Here is an 18,353-nt window from a genome sequence, read left to right on the forward strand (position 1 = left end):
AGATCAACAAGAATACAAAAGCCTCTCTCCTGAGGGCCATCACATGCATAGCTCTTATTACAATATTTAAAAAAAAATATACGAAAGACTTGCATTTCAGGTTTTGTTCCGCTGTCAAATTGAAACCTTGTTTTATTTGGCACCTCTTTCGAATCAAAACTTGTTATAGTATTCTGGCAGTGGAGTTCACATGCAGGCATGGAGTCTGTGTTGACCTGTGCTGGACACTGGTCTTTTGTGCCTAAGAACAGTGCTGCTTTTCAAGTTAGCAGCAAAGGAAACCCCGTGGATGTTTGGATAAGAGGTGGGACGTGTTCTTTGGACACCAAATTATTCCCAGAACTGAAACCCATACACACAGTAAAGAAGTAAAATGTTATAGTACAAACTATTCTACCTAAAATGTATTAATTCACTTGAACATCCCTTGTAGACTTAAAGTATTTATTTATTTATAGCTATCAAGTCTATAGGGGATTTGTGTTTAAATGCCAAAAAGATTATTTAGGAGTGTTTTTAAAAATGGTGAGAGACCACAACAATCAATCCATCTGTGGGCCTGATGCTTCACTAATACTTTGCTTCTTTTGTTTCCCATTTGAAGCAGCAATGGACCAGGCAAGGTCAACAATATCCAAAATTGTGAGTATTATAACTAGTCTTACAACTTAAATCCTAAAATAAGAAGCTTTGCTCTCAAGAGTTATCCTCCCCATTATTACATATGAAATGAGTGTTATATTGAATGTTTTTTTTTTTTTGTTTTAGTTTTTTCTTCTTCATCTTGGGAACAAATAATTATTACTTGACAATTTATCAACCGCATGCTGAATGATTATTGGGCAGAATGACTTGAGAATATTTTCAGTGCAGTTAATGTTATATTATTTACAGGTAAGTGCTGTAAATTTAACTTGGCTAGGCTTAGTGATGGGATTGTTTTCCAGATAGTAAGTTATAAGTTGTTGAATGCTCCTTTGGTGGGGTCTTCTTGATTAGTTATGGAAATGGAGTTATTACTGACCAAATAAGCATTTATAAAGGATTTTTATTAGTATTAGTAAATTCATTAGCTACCACCTGGGTACCCTCATGTATTTAAAGTATGGCTTATTAGAAAGTGGTATCACAAACTGAATTGCTAATGTTGGAACATTTGAGGATGAATCTTTATACACCCGCATCTATAACATACATCATCAAGTCAAAATTGTACAAACCCCTGTTGGTCAAAGATTCCAGCTGATGTCCTGCAGTTATAGTTTACTATAAATCTTCCAAAAAAAACAAGGTTCTTAGCTAAATAATAAATCCTATCTTTTTCTCATCCCTGCATCATTCTTTCATTACAGTTTAATGGAGAGCCACACTCCTACACGCGTTTCAACCTGACCCAGAACATGGAAGGCGATAACAGCCAGGTGGAGATGAAGCTGTCATCCGACATGGATGAAGAGGTCGGGGAAAACGGTGTGGGAGACAACCGTAATCACAACTCCAACCGTAAACCTTACGTGGCTCAAAAGCTTGGACGCACACCGAAGAACCTCTGCTTCATGGCCGCCGCTACCCTCCTCATCTTTATCATCGGTAGGATTAGGGAATAGATGGATGGACGGATGGATAGATATTTATTGATCCCAAAAAAAGGGAAATTATGGTGTTAAGAGACTGAACTAAACCCCCAAATTGCTCCCTCTCTGAGCAACACAGAGACTCAGGGCGTTTTTTTAATTAATGGTACCTGCTTGCCTCGACTCGGCCGCGGGGCTCAGTTCTTCTTTTACCGTTGGAGATTAGTACCGTGGCTGGTTGTCGTAGTGGGAAACTGCCGTGACCTAACGCGACACACACTCACACAGAATGATGGAGGTGTGTTGTTTTTGATTCTCTGCATGTGGATGTTGCCACAGCCAGAAGACAAATTTAGTTTTAAAAGAAGCTGGGGGCAGCAAAAAAAAAACACAGCTGGAATACTATTAAACACGGCGGGTTTGTTTAGGACCCCCCCCCCCCATATGTCGCTAGCAGTGATGACGCAGTGAATAGTGACAATTCTCTCCAACCAATCAGTTTGCAGGTTTTCACGTCACCTTTTGGTATTGCCGCAGCTTGCTTGGAACCTCGACTGAGGTAGTACTAGATAAAGTACCTGTTAGCAGGTACCAGGTACTTTTTTTTTTTTTCTTCATAACGGAAAACCAAGAGGCGAATAGCTACCATGCAGTGGAAAAACGCTGTAAGGCAACCTTTTATATCTAGAAGTCAGGCTTTGGCATGTAGTAGTTGATACAATGAAATATAATTTACTGGATGTGTGTGTGTGTGAAAGAAGTTTCTTGGGTGGTGAAAGGTGTATATATAATGTACAGTACTGTCATAGTCAGTTGGTGGTATAGCATTTCAAAATGCTGACTGTGTGGTTTAGCTGTAACTTGATTAGCCTTTAGTTTGTCCTTGGATGTGTACTGCCCTTCTCTCAGTCAGTACAGTTGTTTCCCATCACTCCTTGTTCCTCATTTGAAGCTACTGATACTTTCAGGGTACTTGCTTGGCTACCTGGTTCATCGGAAGAAGGACTTGGCTCCCACCTGTGCAGCCTCCGTGGTTCGTTTAGATGAAGATGTTGCCCATGAGACGGGTGCTGCATCCCTCATGGACTGGGATGATGTCAAAAAGCTTCTCGCTCAAAAAGTCACTGCTGCCAATTTTGAACCGGTCTTTCGGTAAATATAAAACCCACATTGTAGTGAGGCAAAATTTCTTAATTTGTATTTCGATTTTAAAAGCGAGTCCTTGCTTCCGCCTATCCTAGTGAGTTTTCCAGTGCCAACCACCGGGCTGGTTCTCCAGAGGATGATGCTCTGGGGAACAAGGTGGTCAAGAAGTTCAAAGAGTATGGCATGAAAACCTGGACCGATGAGCACTTTGTCAAGGTTCAGGACCCCCCAACTTCTGGCTCCAACAGAGTTGTTTTCAAGAATGGGAATGCTATGCGTCCAGAGGGATTCCTGTCCTACAGTGCCACTGGACAAGTAACGGTAATCAGAGTTTAATTAAGTAGATTTTTTTTGTTGTTGAATTAAGTAGAAACAAAATGCGTAAATGTATTTGTTTTTTGTTCCAGGGTGCTGCCTTGTATGCATATTATGGGCAGGAAAGCGACTTGAGGTTGCTGCGGGATAGAAGCATCAACATGACTGGCAGGGTCATGCTGGTCAGAGCTGGTAGGATCAGCTTAGCTGAGAAGGTGGGTGGTTTTAGAAATAAATTCAGTATCGGACTAATATTACTTTAAACGTTCTTCATTTTTTCCCTCCCACCAAGTAATTTTGTGGTTGGTGTGACAATAATATTTTCCATGACCCCGTTTCTTTGTGGCTTACAGGTAGCAAATGCTGCCAAAATGGGTGCCTCTGCTGTGTTGATCTACCCAGACGTCGCTGATTACTTGAATTTAGACTCAGTTCAGCTTTTTGGACATGTAAGTGTGGACATTTTAGAAGCAGAATATTGGAAGATTAAACCCACTGGATAGGCATATGGTATAAGATTACTCAGGAACACAAAAGCATTCAAAATGTCACTATCCTAGCTGTTGGCAAACTCGGTAAAACATCTCATTCCATCCAACCATCTCACGTCTGCTTAACCCAGGTCCACATGGGTTCAGGGGATCCCTACACCCCAGGCTTCCCCTCCTTCAACCACACCCAGTTTCCACCTGTCCAGTCTTCAGGCCTCCCAAAAATCTTGGCTCAGACAATCACAAAAGATATGGCTACCAAAATTCTAAAGTAAGGCCCCCACATGCTGCAAACCACCTGAAACAATGCACTTACATATTAAATATTTCACTTGCACAGTGATGGTCTACTACATTGCGTTAATGTTTATTGTATCTGTGTCCGACAGGCAGCTCGGGGGTCAGGATGTGCCGACAGAGTGGGGAGGCCTCAACAAATTTGGAGAAGAGGGCGATAATATTACTGTGGAGGTCAACAACATTCTTACTGAGAAAAAGATAAATAATGTCTTTGGGGTAATCAAAGGCTTTGTGGATGCAGGTACAATGAGATGTTTCTTTAACATCAGAAATAGACTAATCGGTGTTCTGAAAAAAGATAATGAATGTCTTTTTATTTATTTATATTACTGTAGATCGATATGTGGTTATTGGTGCCCAGAGGGATGCATGGGGTCCAGGTTTTGCTGCATCTACCGTCGGAACCAGCGTCCTCGTTGAGCTTGCACGTTCCATTTCAGATATGGTGAAGAACGGTAAGTCTCAGGGCAGCAGATCCTACCTGATGTTATTCATGGAGCATCTGAAGAAAGTGGTCAAAGTATATGCAAAGTCAAAATCTGAGAATTATCAATTTAGCAATGGTGCTGCACTTTGTGTTAATATGCATTTGTTATGTGCTTGACAGACGGATTCAAACCAAGGAGAAGCATTGTGTTCGCTAGCTGGAGTGCTGGAGAATATGGGAGTGTTGGCGCCACAGAGTGGCTGGAGGTGAGAATTGCATGATGAATTGTGTACTAATGGTTTTCCCAACTGCATTTTTCTTGATCAGCAGTTTTAATGCTGAAATAGTACTGATTGGTGTTAGTACTCTAGCTTCCTTCATTGTTTTTTTCTATATCCAGGGTTATGTATCCTCATTGAGCATGAAAGCCTTCTCCTACATTAACCTGGATGGCGTTGTAACAGGTATTTACTTCAGGTTTCTAGGCTAATTAAATATTCAGCAGCTTCCCATACCTGCAATATAGCAGTATAAGGGAATGACTGAATGTATTTCTTCTTTTCCAGGTCAAAAAGGATTTAAAGTGGCAGCCAGTCCCTTGATGCACAGCTTGATTGAGAGCACTATGAACGAGGTAGAATTCACAGTTGTAGGACTTCTCAGTGAATCAGACTTTTAATACAAGCCTGCAGTGTTGTCATAAGTTAAGTACTTATCAATTCGTTTGTGAAAGTTCAGATGTTCTTTAACGTACGTATGCAATTGTCTTCTCCTAAGGTGAACTCCCCAAACAATGCTGGGACTCTCTTTTCTCGATTTGCAAAGGGCAACTTGGAATCAGATGTGTAAGTGTGACCAGGCTGTTGGTCCAGTCACATCCACGGTGTCTAGTCAGTGTTTATACATCACCATGGCATCCAAGCTGTTTTCACTAGTACCACATCCACAGCTGGAATGTGTAGGATAGCTATCATTCTCATGTTTGGCTCATGTTCACGACTATTTTTTCCCCAAATATTTACCTGTCAGGATAAAGCTCCATTTTGTATGTGTATTATCCAGGTTGGTGCCTCTGAAGTTGGATAATGCTGCTTATCCCTTCCTTACCTTTTCTGGCATTCCCTCAGTATCATTTGGATTCACCTCTGATAACTCGGTAAGTCATCCTGTCATACTACATTAATCTTTTCGAACCAAGAGCCATAGACCAGGGCAACGTTGTACATTGAGCTGTTACGTTAAAGTTTGGTTAATCCTGGGATCTATCTTTCCTAACTGTAATTCACAAAAGATCTTGCTTTTCCCTCTCAGTACTACACGTTCGTTGGCACAAAGTTGGACACCCGGGAGAAACTGAACCTGGCCACAGGCAACCAGGTTTCTCAGCTGGCTGAAATAGCAACCCGGTTTGCTGGTCATATGGCGCTGAGGCTGGTACATGATCATCTGCTGCGGATGGATGTGATGAAATACGACAAGATTATACGTACTCGCGTGGCTCAGATCAACGTGAAAGTCAATGCTGTTCAGAGAGTGAGTGTCGCATTGTTTTCTTGCTGACTTGGATTGAACTTTCCAAACATTTGTTAGGGTTGTTAGCTTAAAGGTGCTCTAAGCAATGCTGGATATCGGCACTTCTTGTTGATGTTTGAAGTAAACAAAGCGAAGGCAAGCTCGCCACTCCCTCCCCCTAATCCATGCCCTCCCCCTCGTTTCCATGCTTCCGTGCACTAACCCCCCAAATCCTTCTAGTCGGTTGTAGGCTGGAACACTGTTTATGTTTGTGCAGGTGGGCCCGGTTTGTTTTTGTTGCCATTTGTGGAGCCTGGGCTGTCTACAGAGACCATGTTTTTTTTTTTTTGTGTTCAGGGGACAGACAGCTAGCCCATAGTGTGGGGGATAGTGTTTGCTGTATGTGACCGAAAATGTTGTAGCCTAAAAAACGCACAACATTGCTTAGAACACCTTTTATTTTTTATTTATTTTTTATAAAGAATCTGCTTCTCCATGCCATGTCTGTCTGCATAGAGAAAAATAATCAACCATTGAAAATCAAGCTTTGTAAAGTAGCCAATTTACCCGTGCCCAGAAGAAGCACGTCCCTTTTAGTTTTGTTTAATCAGAACACCAGATGACCCCTGTGGATGCTGTGTGTGTGCTTCCAGATGCAGCCCAAGCGGTTGCCCAAGGACCTGACGATGCAGTGGTTGATGTCGGCCTCGGGCTCCTACAGTCGCGCCTCTCGCAACCTGGCGGCAGACATCCAGAACAGTGACCTGGAGGACATCGAGATGTGCCGTATCATTAACGACCGCATAATGGCGGTAAGACCTAGACTAAATAAGCGCCAAAAAAACTAATATTGTTGCATATTTGTGAGTATGCACTTGAGTATGCTCTCAAATCTTAACATGCCTTAACTGTGGGGTGTCTTTAGAATAATTAGTTTTATGTGCTTTACTGTTGAGACACTGAAACCATGTTTTCTTAATTAGTGGCCGATAGTAGTGTTTATGTAGGACACCATTGCTCATAGGAAGACAAAGTTGGAGCAGTTTTGGGTAATTCACACTAAACTGTGTCTGTGTTTTGTATTTTTGTCCTCACTTTTTTTTATTTTATTTTTTATTTTTTAGAAATACTTCATTCTTAATCCTTGAGAAAACCAAATTTTTTTTTCAGGGGTTTGAGAAACTAAATTCTTTATCATATTACTAAAGCTGTCTTTTTCTAGCTGTGAAAATTTAACTTCACGTTTTTTATGAAGCAGCAAAGGAGAAGGGCATCAATAAATATTTTGAAAACTATAATCCAGTTGTATTTTAGCAAACTTCCTTCTTTCCATCATCCTATTTTTTTTCCTCCTTGTTTCTGTACTGTAGGTGGAAAAGAACTTCCTGTCGCCCTTTGTCTCTCCCAGAGAGAATCCTTTCCGCCACATCCTGTTGGGCTCCGGATCTCACTCTCTCAAGGCTCTGTCTGACCACCTGGACGCCCTCAGGACGGACAACCCCGAGGCAGACGCCAACCTGTTCCGCAACCAGTTTGCCTTGGCAACCTGGACCATTCAGGGCTGTGCCAACTCACTAGCAGGGGATGTCTGGTCTTTGGATAATGAAATCTAAAAATGAATTTCCCCCTCCTCACTTGTTTATAATTTGGCCCTCTTATCACAACTGGCAGTGATCATTAACCAACAGTCACAGATGCACAGCTTTATAAGTTAATTTATACAGATTGAGGAAATGGGCTGGAGCCGTTACTAAACAGATATTGCAGTTATCAACATTGCTTCCCTAATTTTTAACATTTGAGTGATGAGCTCATCTTCCTTATTTCTGCAATACTCAATAAAGAAAAACATTGATAGAAATGCACTTAAGCAAAGGGTTGACCTCAAAGTTTAGAGGGTTCTTTTTTTTGTCCACTTTGGAAAGACAAAAACCTTCAATTTTTTACATGTGGTATTTAAATACTGCATTCAGATTACTTTGGTGCTAGTAGCAACTACACGGCCATGTTATGTGGCAGTGCTACTTAAATTATTGTTACCCTAGTTGAATGCCTTTTCAGCACAGTATCAGGTCATAATCACAGGTAAGGCTGTTGGCAACCTCAGAGATGGATAGAACAGGAAAGCCGATAGGGTACGATATTATAAGCGGATGACTTTCCATCTGTTTACCATAATTATTACAAATCAAAACTGCTGGTATTTCCACTGCTGCTCTAGCCTTGTGTTCAAACCTGAGCTGGCTTGTATTGGTAGCTATAATTCAAAACAGTGCTGAAATCTGCTACTCAACTCATTGTCAGGGATTCAGATGTCCCTACAAAAGGACTGACAATGAATTAAAAAATAACATAGGTGTGTTCTGTGCCAACACAACTAGAAATAGATTTTGGGCAGTCAGCTGTTGTTACTTGGCATTGTTTAACACTTGTGCTGCATTAATCCTTTAAGAACGGCCCTGATTAAATGCAACAAGTTAAAAAAAAGAAATAAAAAAAAAAAAAGAGAGAGAAGTCTGAAATTGTTAATTACCTGAATCATCTGCCTCCTGACATGAGGACAAATCTCTGTAGGCCTTTTACCAAAAACCAATGTAGAAGGTCTCTAACCATGTGGCACTGAAACCGTACGTCTATTTATTGTGTTATTTATTTATCAGTGGCAGGGTTCACTATAAATAGTTTTTTTTATTGCCTTTTATAAAAAATAGTGTATAATTATCGGGAGCAGTGCCTTCCATAATTATGACAGTTATACTGTCGAAATAACAAAAGCAGCATCTGCTTAAAAGAAGTGTACATGTTGACTGACGGCCAGTACTGAACAATCACAGTTCCCTGCACAACTCTTAATGAATTTTTTTTTTTTTTTAACTGACTGGATTGGTCTTTCGGGCAAGGCTAGCTTGGGAAATATTTACATCTCTGGCTGTCAGTACTGGTCCCTTGGTACATGTGCACATCTCGTCCTGACAACATTATCGGGAGCAGTGTCTTCCATAATGTGGAAAAAGAAGGTAGTTTTTGCCTACCACTGTGTGTCCGTATCGGAGGCAGTGCCCTCCATATTTCACTGTAGGAGTGGATGTTTTTATCGGGAACAGTGTTTCCCATAATGTGTGTGTGTGTGTGTGTGTGTGTGTATATTTATATACACAGAAAATTGCTACACAACGCAGCCCTTCTATGATGTTTCCATGCTAATGTAATTTCCTCCGAAGGAAAGGTTTTAACATCAGCGCTTCTGAAAGCTTCCCATTTTGTCTCATTAGTAAGGTAAAGAAGCCATCTTTTCTTTGGGCTGCATGATATGGAACTGAATGAAATGTAACGAACATGTTTGAGAACACTGGTCATAGGGATGTGTTCCACACTATGTCCAGAAAAGATCACCACTCACTCAGATAATGGGTTTTGTTTTTGATGATTGAGTCTGTGTGAAAGTACATTCTACCTTCTATTTTGATTCTATTTCTACCTTCTTTGTGCCTTCTTGTTTCATGACTGCATTATAGAGCTGAGGTTCTACATACAGTACAGTATTTAGAGGTTTTGGAGGATGTGTGTTTGGCATGTTTGTTTAGTTTTGACATTTGTTTCATTTTCCCCTTTTTGTCTGCTAGAATAAAAAAGTTACACCTTTTTTAGTTACATGTATGAAAGTACAAAACCATTGTAAATGGGCTTTAAGAGTTACACACTGAATGTTACAGTAGTTAATGTGGTCCTTCTTTAGATGATCTAAGTCTGGTCAGTACATCATGCCTCAGCAGAATTTAAGCTTTGTCCCGGATCAATAGCCATTTTAAAATGTATTAACCATTCATAATTTGAATGCTAAAGTGATTGGCTGAGCTGTAATCAGGCATGTGTTGAAGGGACATTACTAATATGGGCATGTTGCTGAGATGCACAAAATTGGTCTTTGGTGGACTTTTAAAATTCTAACAATGTGGCTAAATCTTTGGAAATTGTTAAAATAACAAAGCTTTTTTTTTTTCCTCAAACTGTACACATTTGCTTTGCTTCACTTTTTTGTTGCTGCAATAAACAATCACATCGCATCTGTTGTTGTGGTATAATTTTTAGTCCAAATCATGTATCTGTCTAATTCACTTTTAAACATATTATAAAGCTATAAATAATGCTTAAATGCATCACTGTCAGGACTTTGTCATATTAAATTTTAAATGTTGGTTTTGGTATTGATTTCAGAATTGAGTTGTGCACACAGTCTCTTGGCAAGAGCCACGTCCACAGTGAAATGAATGCAGTTCTACTTTTAGAACTTTTATCTGTTATGAATAGAGATTGTCAATGCAAAAACAACTCTGAAATCAATTACTTCCATTAAATGTATAGGCAAACATCTGCATTACATTGGAGCCTTACTGCTGCATAAGGTTTTGATTTATATAAGCAGCTAGAAGTTTACATAATGTCAAGTAAAACCCACCCCATAGGTTTTTCTTATTACTATTTACACTTTAATATTTAAACATCACTGCAGGATTTGACTCTAGAACAGTCATTGTTTTTTTTAAGCCAAGGACCCCTTAACTAAAAGAGATAGAGCAGGGACCCCTCCTACATAGAGTATATCTGTATAAGTTATGCATATTAAACTGGGCGAACTATAACGTGTAGGGTAGCCTAAAGCTTTTATACATGCCTTTTTAGTGCATAGAATTCTAAGCAATTGAAATAGCTTAGTAATTGTTGACATGATTTTACCAATGGATTTAATGTTAAACATACTGTCCATGTGGCACAGTGAATCCACAAGATGAACTGTATCTGTGGATGACTGCATTACCTATAGGCCAGTAAGCCTATCATAAATGTTTTTTCCAAAATAGGCTGATTCATATTTGCCAATGATATGATGGATCCATCTTAAGACAACTTTAGAAAAATAATAATAGTGCCCCCTCCTGCATTGACTCTGAAGATCACTGCTCTGGAAGAATGTTTTCACATTCAGTTCAGAAGGGGAGACGTTTATTTTATCTTAAATCAGAGTTTAAGATAAACAATATGTGTACAACATGATTATGTAACATCACAAATAGTTTGGAAGCCAGTTGTGGTTGAGTATGCAACTGACTCAAGAGTGATCTGAATCAGAATCAGTTTTAATGGCCAAGTAAGTGTGAACACATACAGGGAATTTGAGACCGGCTTTTTAGTGCTCTCAAAATACATCCACAGAAATAGACATGCAGCTAAAAAAACAAGGACAACAAAGCTGAACAAGGTAAACACCACCAATGTGTAGCATCCACCTGGCAGCTTACGGTCACCACACATCAGCTTGGTAGAGGGAGAGGAACCCCACGCAGACACAGGGAGAACATGTACACTACCGTTCAAAAGTTTGGGGTCACATTGAAATGTCCTTATTTTTGAAGGAAAAGCACTGTACTTTTCAATGAAGATAACTTTAAACTAGTCTTAACTTTGAAGAAATACACTCTATACATTGCTAATGTGGTAAATGACTATTCTAGCTGCAAATGTCTGGTTTTTGGTGCAATATCTACATAGGTGTATAGAGGCCCATTTTCAGCAACTATCACGCCAGTGTTCTAATGGTACAATGTGTTGCTGGAAGAATGCCTGACGCCATCTGTTAAGCATGGTGGAGGTAATATGATTGTCTGGGGTTGCTTTGGTGCTGGTAAGGTGGGAGATTTGTACAGGGTAAAAGGGATTCTGAATAAGGAAGGCTATCACTCCATTTTGCAACGCCATGCCATACCCAGTGGACAGCGCTTGATTGGAGCCAATTTCATCCTACAACAGGAAAATGACCCTAAACACACCTCCAAATTGTGCAAGAACTATTTAGAGCAGAAGCAGGCAGCTGGTATTCTATCGGTAATGGAGTGGCCAGTGCAGTCACCAGATCTGAACCCCATTGAGCTGTTGTGGGAGCAGCTTGACCGTATGGTACGCAAGAAGTGCCCATCCAACCAATCCAACTTGTGGGAGCTGCTTCTGGAAGCGTGGGGTGCAATTTCTCCAGATTACCTCAACAAATTAACAGCTAGAAGTTTGATGTAAAAAAAAATCTTACTTCAAATACAAATCACTATTTCTAACCTTGTCAATGTCTTGACTCTATTTTCTATTCATTTCACAACGTATGGTGGTGAATAAGTGTGACTTTTCAGGAAAACACAAAATAGTTTGGGTGACCCCAAACTTTTGAACGGTAGTGTAGATGCCGCACAGAAAGGCCCGGGACAACCAGGGTTCAAACTCGGTAGGCCGACCTTACACACGTAAATTATGTATCCAAGATATAGGTGGATATGACAGTACAGAGTATGTGAGGATACACAAAGCCTCCAGTGCAAGTACTGTACACTGAGAATGGACTTTTCAGTGAAGTAAGAAACATCTGATTGTGTTGGAAATGAAGAATATTTTGATATCTGGATTGTTCAAGAAAAAAAATGGAGTAATCATAACAAATTCACATATCTGCTTAACATTTTTGTTCAAAGCAGAGCATTTCTATGCGTTTTAAATACACATCTGGAGGGGATCTTTAATTTTCCTTTTGGTTTTTCATCAGAGATCCCCATCCATAGTGAAGACCCAAATATTACAGGACCTGCCATGCACAATCCACCGTCCAGAAAAAAATGGTTGTTGTGACAATGTTTGACCAAATGATGGAGACAAAGTAAACCATATGTTTTAATTCAGGCTGTCGCTTTAGTACGGTTATTCATGACGTGAATGTTTGCATTTAAATAGGAATCGGACTTTAGAGTCAAAACCTTTTTCTGTCAAAACTAAAAAGATTTTTGTGAGAAGACTTTTTTTTTTCAACCAGAGAATACCATCATGTTTGTAGTACTAACTGAAGAGCTTACCATTAATACTAATACTATTTTAAACTCAAGTTTGGATAAAACGGCAACCCTTACTTGAAAACATGTGTTTGAATCCATCTTACAAACTAAAGCACTGAACTTGTTTTGCTGAAGTCTCAACCACCACAAACTGGAGCAAAATTAGAAAAACGGTGGCATGTTCCTTTAAGAGGGGGCTGACACTCTGAATGTGTACCAGAGATGTGGGAGAAAAAAAGAGCGCTCACTTCGCTACTGATACCTGCGGCAACAAACATCATGACGAAGAGTGGTGGAGGAAATGTAGACCCTAGTCCTAGATCAAATGAAATGAGAAGAAACATAAAACCAGGAAATAAAAATAGAACAATTAAGTATAAAATTGTATTGTTTGTTTTTAAAGCTCTTAATGGCCTTGCCCCATCTTACATTTTAGACATGCTGATTATTCGTAATTGTGGTAGGACGTTGAGGTCATCTAATCAACTCATGTTGGAAGTGCCCAGGTCAAAACTGAAACACTGGGGGGACCGCGCTTTTTCGGTTTCTGGACCTAAGCTCTGGAATTGGCTGCCCAGTGAGATGCGTATCATTACTGACCTGGGTCTTTTTAAATCGAGACTTAAGACGCATCTTTTTAAAGTGGCGTTTGCCTAGTAATGTGATGGCACATTTGTATTGATTGTATTGTTTTTATTTTTTTATCTTTTCTTACTTTTCTCATTCATTATTGTAATTTTTGTTAGTGGTGTATTGTTGTTTTAAATCTGTGGTTTTATATGTTGTGAAGCACTTTGGTTCACTTATCGGTTGTTGTAAAGTGCTATATAAATGAAATACATTTACATTTACATTTACAATGGGAAACATGTACATACACAATCACCAGTCAATAAGACATTATAATATTTTAATGACAAACAAAGCCTCTCACTGAGCAGTGAGGGAATAAAATCTAAAGAAATCTTCTTGTGTGGCAAGTAGAGATAGGACAATGTTCCACAAAGCTGCATTCGCTTTAGTTCAAACTAAAGTTGAGTTACAGGCAAATAAATGAGTTAACAGACACAATGAAACTTGCCCAGTTTTAACCTTGATTGTGAAAATATATGTAGGCTATACATAGACCGTATATTATTGATAACGGTCTAATTTTGCATATTCACATCTTGCAATAAAGTTGATTTCGTACACTACATATGTCCTATTGTTTCCATTGGAAAAACAAAAACAAAATTTAAAAAAAGTTAATTTTAACAGAACGGCGTTAAAACTAAAGAATCAACTAACTAATTAATTGACTAACTATGCAGGAAGAAACAAGTGCACAAACACGGTCCAGTGATTTTCCTTGCTGGAGTGATCCCTCTTTAGATACACAGGCGATCTTTGTGTTGTACAAAGACAGCAAAGAGCTGACTCCAGCAGCCACAGAGCTCAGACCCCGACTGTTTTTTCGGTCACGGCTGGTGCGGTGCAAGTGAGACCATTCACCACGGACTGCTGCAAACTTCATATACTCTCCTTCACGCTATGGCCGAGGCCCTTTAGACCGTGAGAGATGTCAAGACTTGTGAACTTGTAGCCGGTTTGTTGGAGTGCCAAAACACACCGGAACACGAGGTGACAGCAAGTGACAGGAGCTTTGATTGACAGGTAGGCGCTCTCACTGGAAAGCCGTTTGTAGCACACAGCAAACAAGAGTTTAGATAGCAATTTCCGTTTTAAAGTGTTAGCTTCGCAGTTCAAATCTAGCACAAAAGATGCAGATTTGTGGTAAAGCTACTGGTCAGAGTCGTCTAATGTCATGTTACCCAGCGGGCCAGGTTGCTGGTTTTGATTTGCGCCGGTTAAAGTTTGCCTCACGAGCGAGCTCTCCTTTTTTTGACAGAATGTCGCGAGACAACTTGAGATGGCTACACGATAACATTTGTGCTTAATACTGACTTCACTGTTTTAAAATAAGATTAAATACAAAATGAAAGATTTGATTAAAATATGATGATGATGATGACGATGATGATGATGATGAAGAAATGACCTATGTAAAACGTAAAGAAAAGGTAGTTGTAGTGGTCCTCTGTCATTGCACTGCACTCTGTTTACTGCGGCTTTTTAGACTCACGGTAATTCGGTGCAGGCAATGTTTTTCTCTAATTGTATCAGTCACAGATTCAGTTGGTCCCTGCGCAGTGCTGTCCTGAGATATATAATATATATATATATATATATATATATATATATATATATATATATATATTATAATTTATCTATTTGGATACAATGGGTCAGTCTTTTACATGCCTAATTCACACGTGTGTACAATCTAAATTTGGAAAACTGCCTAAAATGATTTCCTTGTACGAGCCATTAAGGAGGATAATGCATGCTGATGGAGAAATGTCAGATTAAAATGGCAGTGCTGCATCACCATGTCCTCTTGTATTTAATACAGAATATTACTATTTTCTAGTTATATAGTTGTTATTATAGTTATTCTCCCCTTCATTGAAACACAGAGGGGAGGGGGTATTACTCCTTTCTACCTAGGTGTCAAGAAAAAGTGGAAATATATTTGTCCTATCACGTTCATTGAGAGTGTCACTATTTAATTGTCCTATCAGGTTCCTTGTTTGCTTTGGTTTGCACAAGAAACAGCCAACCGCGTGACAATTTACAAGTCAGGCGGTGTTTTCAGAAATCCCATTTGCAACTTGGCTGGAATTTTTTGTTGTTGATTTCTTAAGTCTCAGCAGAATTCATCAAAGGACACATCCGCAACGTTATGGTAAGTTGCAGATTCTTGTTTTTTTTTCCTTTTTTAAAAAGGAATTATTTCTCAAAATGTAGCCTTACCATTTTAACTTAGTTTACATTTTTATATTTGTTTGATGTTTGTTCGTAGATGAAGAATTTTGAATGGGCTTGGATCTTTGTGATGCTGTTGGATGGATGCAGTGAAGGTTCATGATAAAATGAGCTGGGATTGGAAGGGAAGTTGCGTTTTAAACGGCCGGAGCTGAAAAGCACAGTAAGTATTTCTATACACACACACACACAGCATCTCCTAATTTACGATAATTGGATAAATAATAATAATAATAATGGTTATTTAATTGTCTTTTGAAGGAGCAAAAAAGGGAAAACTTAAGATTGAATATGATGACTCCTGGAACTTCTTGGGAGGCTGAGCTGAGATTGTGACTCATCCTTTGGAGTTTTGCTTGTATTGATGTTAATGTCTCTCACCTCACTATTTCACCACAGAACACCTCCATTTTTTTCCGGCTTCAACCTCACTGTCACTCACCAATGTAAGTCGAGTGCAAATTTGAGTCGCGCACACGTCACTTTGCAATAAGTAGCATACAATATGCTAACGAGAGACTTCTGTAATGTCAATACAGTGAAATGGACCTAAAGTTTGTTCATTGCTGGCTACAAGTTGGCAACCAAACACAACAAGTTTGTTAGTTGAATGGCATTTTGAGCTAACATTAGCAATCAAACTACCAGACAGCTAAAACCTTTTTGAAATGACTGATATCATAGCTACAAGTTAGAAATCAAACACAACAAAGGCTGTCACTTGAATGGCATTTTGAGCTAACGTTAGCAATCAAACAATCATAGAAAGCTAAAACCTTTTTGAAATGATTCACATATTCTGTTATTGTTTGTAATGGGAAAAGTTTATTATTTCATGGATTTCCCAAATTTCAGTATGACACGTTATGCCATAAACTAAATCCGAGCATGCGTGATTCAAATCTGCACTCGACTCACATCGGGGAGTGACACTAACTTAATTCATGCCAGCACAAAGTCATGACAGAATGAGAGGCATCACTTTAATTTGATATTATTTGCTACAAATGGGGTACAGAATTTGTTGAATATAAGACAACATACATTGCCTTCCATAATCAGATTAAAGATACATTTTCTTACCAAGTGTGTGAACAGAGCCTCTGTACTGTATGGTGTATTGACTTGCTTGCCTGGATGTAAGCCATATCGATTTTGCAATATTTGTACTGACTTGTATGATATGCATCTGTGTTGTGTAGAGTTACTGGACGAATTCATAGATTTTAAGTTCAAATAAAAAATATTGATCCATGTGTGTTTTTTTTTTTTTAAGTCATCATAGAAACCTTTCAAATTCACACTTCCTCAAAACATTAGACCATTAAAAGCAATTCTGAGAAATGTGAGTTGCCTAATTATTTAATTCAAACTATTGTATTCAAATAATAAGAAAGTTGTGTATTTTAACTTAAGACTTATTATTATAGTATATAGACCTGAAAGCAGGCGGCACGCCTACATGGGACCGGTAACGACCTGACGTAATGTCTAGTCAGGGCCTAATTTGAAGTAAAGTCAGACTGTGTTTAAAACTACTGGCAAAGCCAGAGTTGAGCATCAGTGGGTGACTGCTGCTAACAGGACAGGAGACGGCCCAACATTTTTTGCTAGCTGGTTAGCTAGTTTATGAGGCTGCATGGCGGAAAGGGGCCAACAGGTGAGAGCCACTGTCCCTGCCTGTTGTGATAGATTGTGTTAACTTATAACGATACAACCTAGTCTCCAGTGTGGTACTTCATTTACTTAACAAACCTAAGGTTGTACATGTAATAAACAAGTAGGGGTAATATTAACTGGAAATACACATGGAAACACCAAGTTTTTATTGCTGCTTCCAGTGGTCAGAACAGTGCAATCATTAATAATACAAACACCTATACTTTTCCTACTATCTCTCCTACTCAAATTACTGTCAAAATAGAGAATGAACAAAGTAGAATATAAAATTGAAATCACTCTGTTTAAAGAACTTGAGTTATATGTTGTACATTATATGTCGAATTACTTAACCTGCTTCCCCCTCTGCAAGTAAACATGCCTTGTGTAACCTATTTGAAACAGTGTGGGTGTAATACAAAATAGGCTTACACAGACCATATAAACCTTGCTATCCAAGCTACAACTGACTTCATTATTATAATAATAATTATTATATTTTTTTTACAAATGTCAAATTTATAACACACTTGACCACTAAAGACTTAATTTCAATACATTTGTCTATAAAAACAAATGAATAAATGGGAATGCAAAGACTACAGTAATGTCCTACAGTGATGGATAATTGGTTCCTTATGATTCTCATCATGAGGAAACTTGTAAGTCAGGGGAATACTTTCAGTAATTGAAATTAGTTTAATAAGATTAGCCAGCATATTTTTACTCTTGAGTTTGAACCTCAGGGTATGTTACATGATAACACTCTGTATAGCAGCAGTGTATACAAGTTCTCATCCATGCAAATGTGATCTCTCAGGATGAAAAAAATACCTGCAGGACAACAGGCAATGGAACTCCATTAGGACTTTTCTGGTTTCCACTTGCTGCGTGTTATCTCTCTCTCTTCCTCTTCTTGTTTTCACTTGCTGTGTGTTATCTCTCTCTCTTCTTCTTGTTTTCACTTGCTGTGTGTTATCTTGTCTTCTTCTCTTTTCTCCCTTCCTCAAAAACTCCTGACACACCTGGTGTTAGATACTTGGCCCGAGGGCAGCGGAACAAAGCTTTCTGCCTCCTACTCTTTAGATTAACCGTCTTAGCTGGGCCCCACCCTCTCTGAATCCCACAACACACACACACACACACACACACACACACACACACACACACACACACCTGTCATGTCATATGCACT

The 18,353-nt window shown here is 39.0% G+C and overlaps 2 protein-coding genes across 5 annotated transcripts in view; both read left to right on the top strand.

Annotated features, from left to right (window-relative positions):
- tfr1a (transferrin receptor 1a) overlaps window positions 1-8,257 on the top strand; it is a 14,826-nt gene extending 6,569 nt beyond the window's left edge. Inside the window, exons 1-18 of one of the 2 annotated variants that reach the window (XM_032531717.1) lie at window positions 185-304; window positions 598-642; window positions 1,353-1,590; window positions 2,543-2,726; window positions 2,816-3,041; window positions 3,128-3,250; window positions 3,389-3,484; window positions 3,658-3,797; window positions 3,916-4,067; window positions 4,162-4,281; window positions 4,434-4,519; window positions 4,654-4,717; window positions 4,820-4,887; window positions 5,031-5,098; window positions 5,316-5,408; window positions 5,555-5,786; window positions 6,419-6,577; window positions 7,136-8,257. In XM_032531717.1, the coding sequence (XP_032387608.1) occupies window positions 610-642; window positions 1,353-1,590; window positions 2,543-2,726; window positions 2,816-3,041; window positions 3,128-3,250; window positions 3,389-3,484; window positions 3,658-3,797; window positions 3,916-4,067; window positions 4,162-4,281; window positions 4,434-4,519; window positions 4,654-4,717; window positions 4,820-4,887; window positions 5,031-5,098; window positions 5,316-5,408; window positions 5,555-5,786; window positions 6,419-6,577; window positions 7,136-7,378 (2,325 nt within the window). In that variant the 5' untranslated portion in view covers window positions 185-304; window positions 598-609 and the 3' untranslated portion in view covers window positions 7,379-8,257. Of the gene's footprint in view, window positions 1-184; window positions 305-597; window positions 643-1,352; window positions 1,591-2,542; window positions 2,727-2,815; window positions 3,042-3,127; window positions 3,251-3,388; window positions 3,485-3,657; window positions 3,798-3,915; window positions 4,068-4,161; window positions 4,282-4,433; window positions 4,520-4,653; window positions 4,718-4,819; window positions 4,888-5,030; window positions 5,099-5,315; window positions 5,410-5,554; window positions 5,787-6,418; window positions 6,578-7,135 lie in introns of those variants that run through there. The other variant, XM_032531718.1, reaches the window with a different exon arrangement.
- Window positions 8,258-14,015: 5,758 nt separating this feature from the next.
- The window catches only part of tnk2b (tyrosine kinase, non-receptor, 2b), a 62,695-nt gene continuing 58,357 nt past the window's right edge, over window positions 14,016-18,353 (top strand). The window contains exons 1-2 of one of the 3 annotated variants that reach the window (XM_032531712.1): window positions 14,018-14,287; window positions 15,537-15,662. The gene's annotated coding sequence lies outside the window, so the exon portion shown is untranslated. Of the gene's footprint in view, window positions 14,288-15,536; window positions 15,663-18,353 lie in introns of those variants that run through there. The other 2 variants (XM_032531711.1, XM_032531713.1) reach the window with 2 other exon arrangements.

This window comes from Etheostoma spectabile, chromosome 12 (assembly GCF_008692095.1).
Source record: "Etheostoma spectabile isolate EspeVRDwgs_2016 chromosome 12, UIUC_Espe_1.0, whole genome shotgun sequence".
NCBI lineage: Eukaryota > Metazoa > Chordata > Actinopteri > Perciformes > Percidae > Etheostoma > Etheostoma spectabile.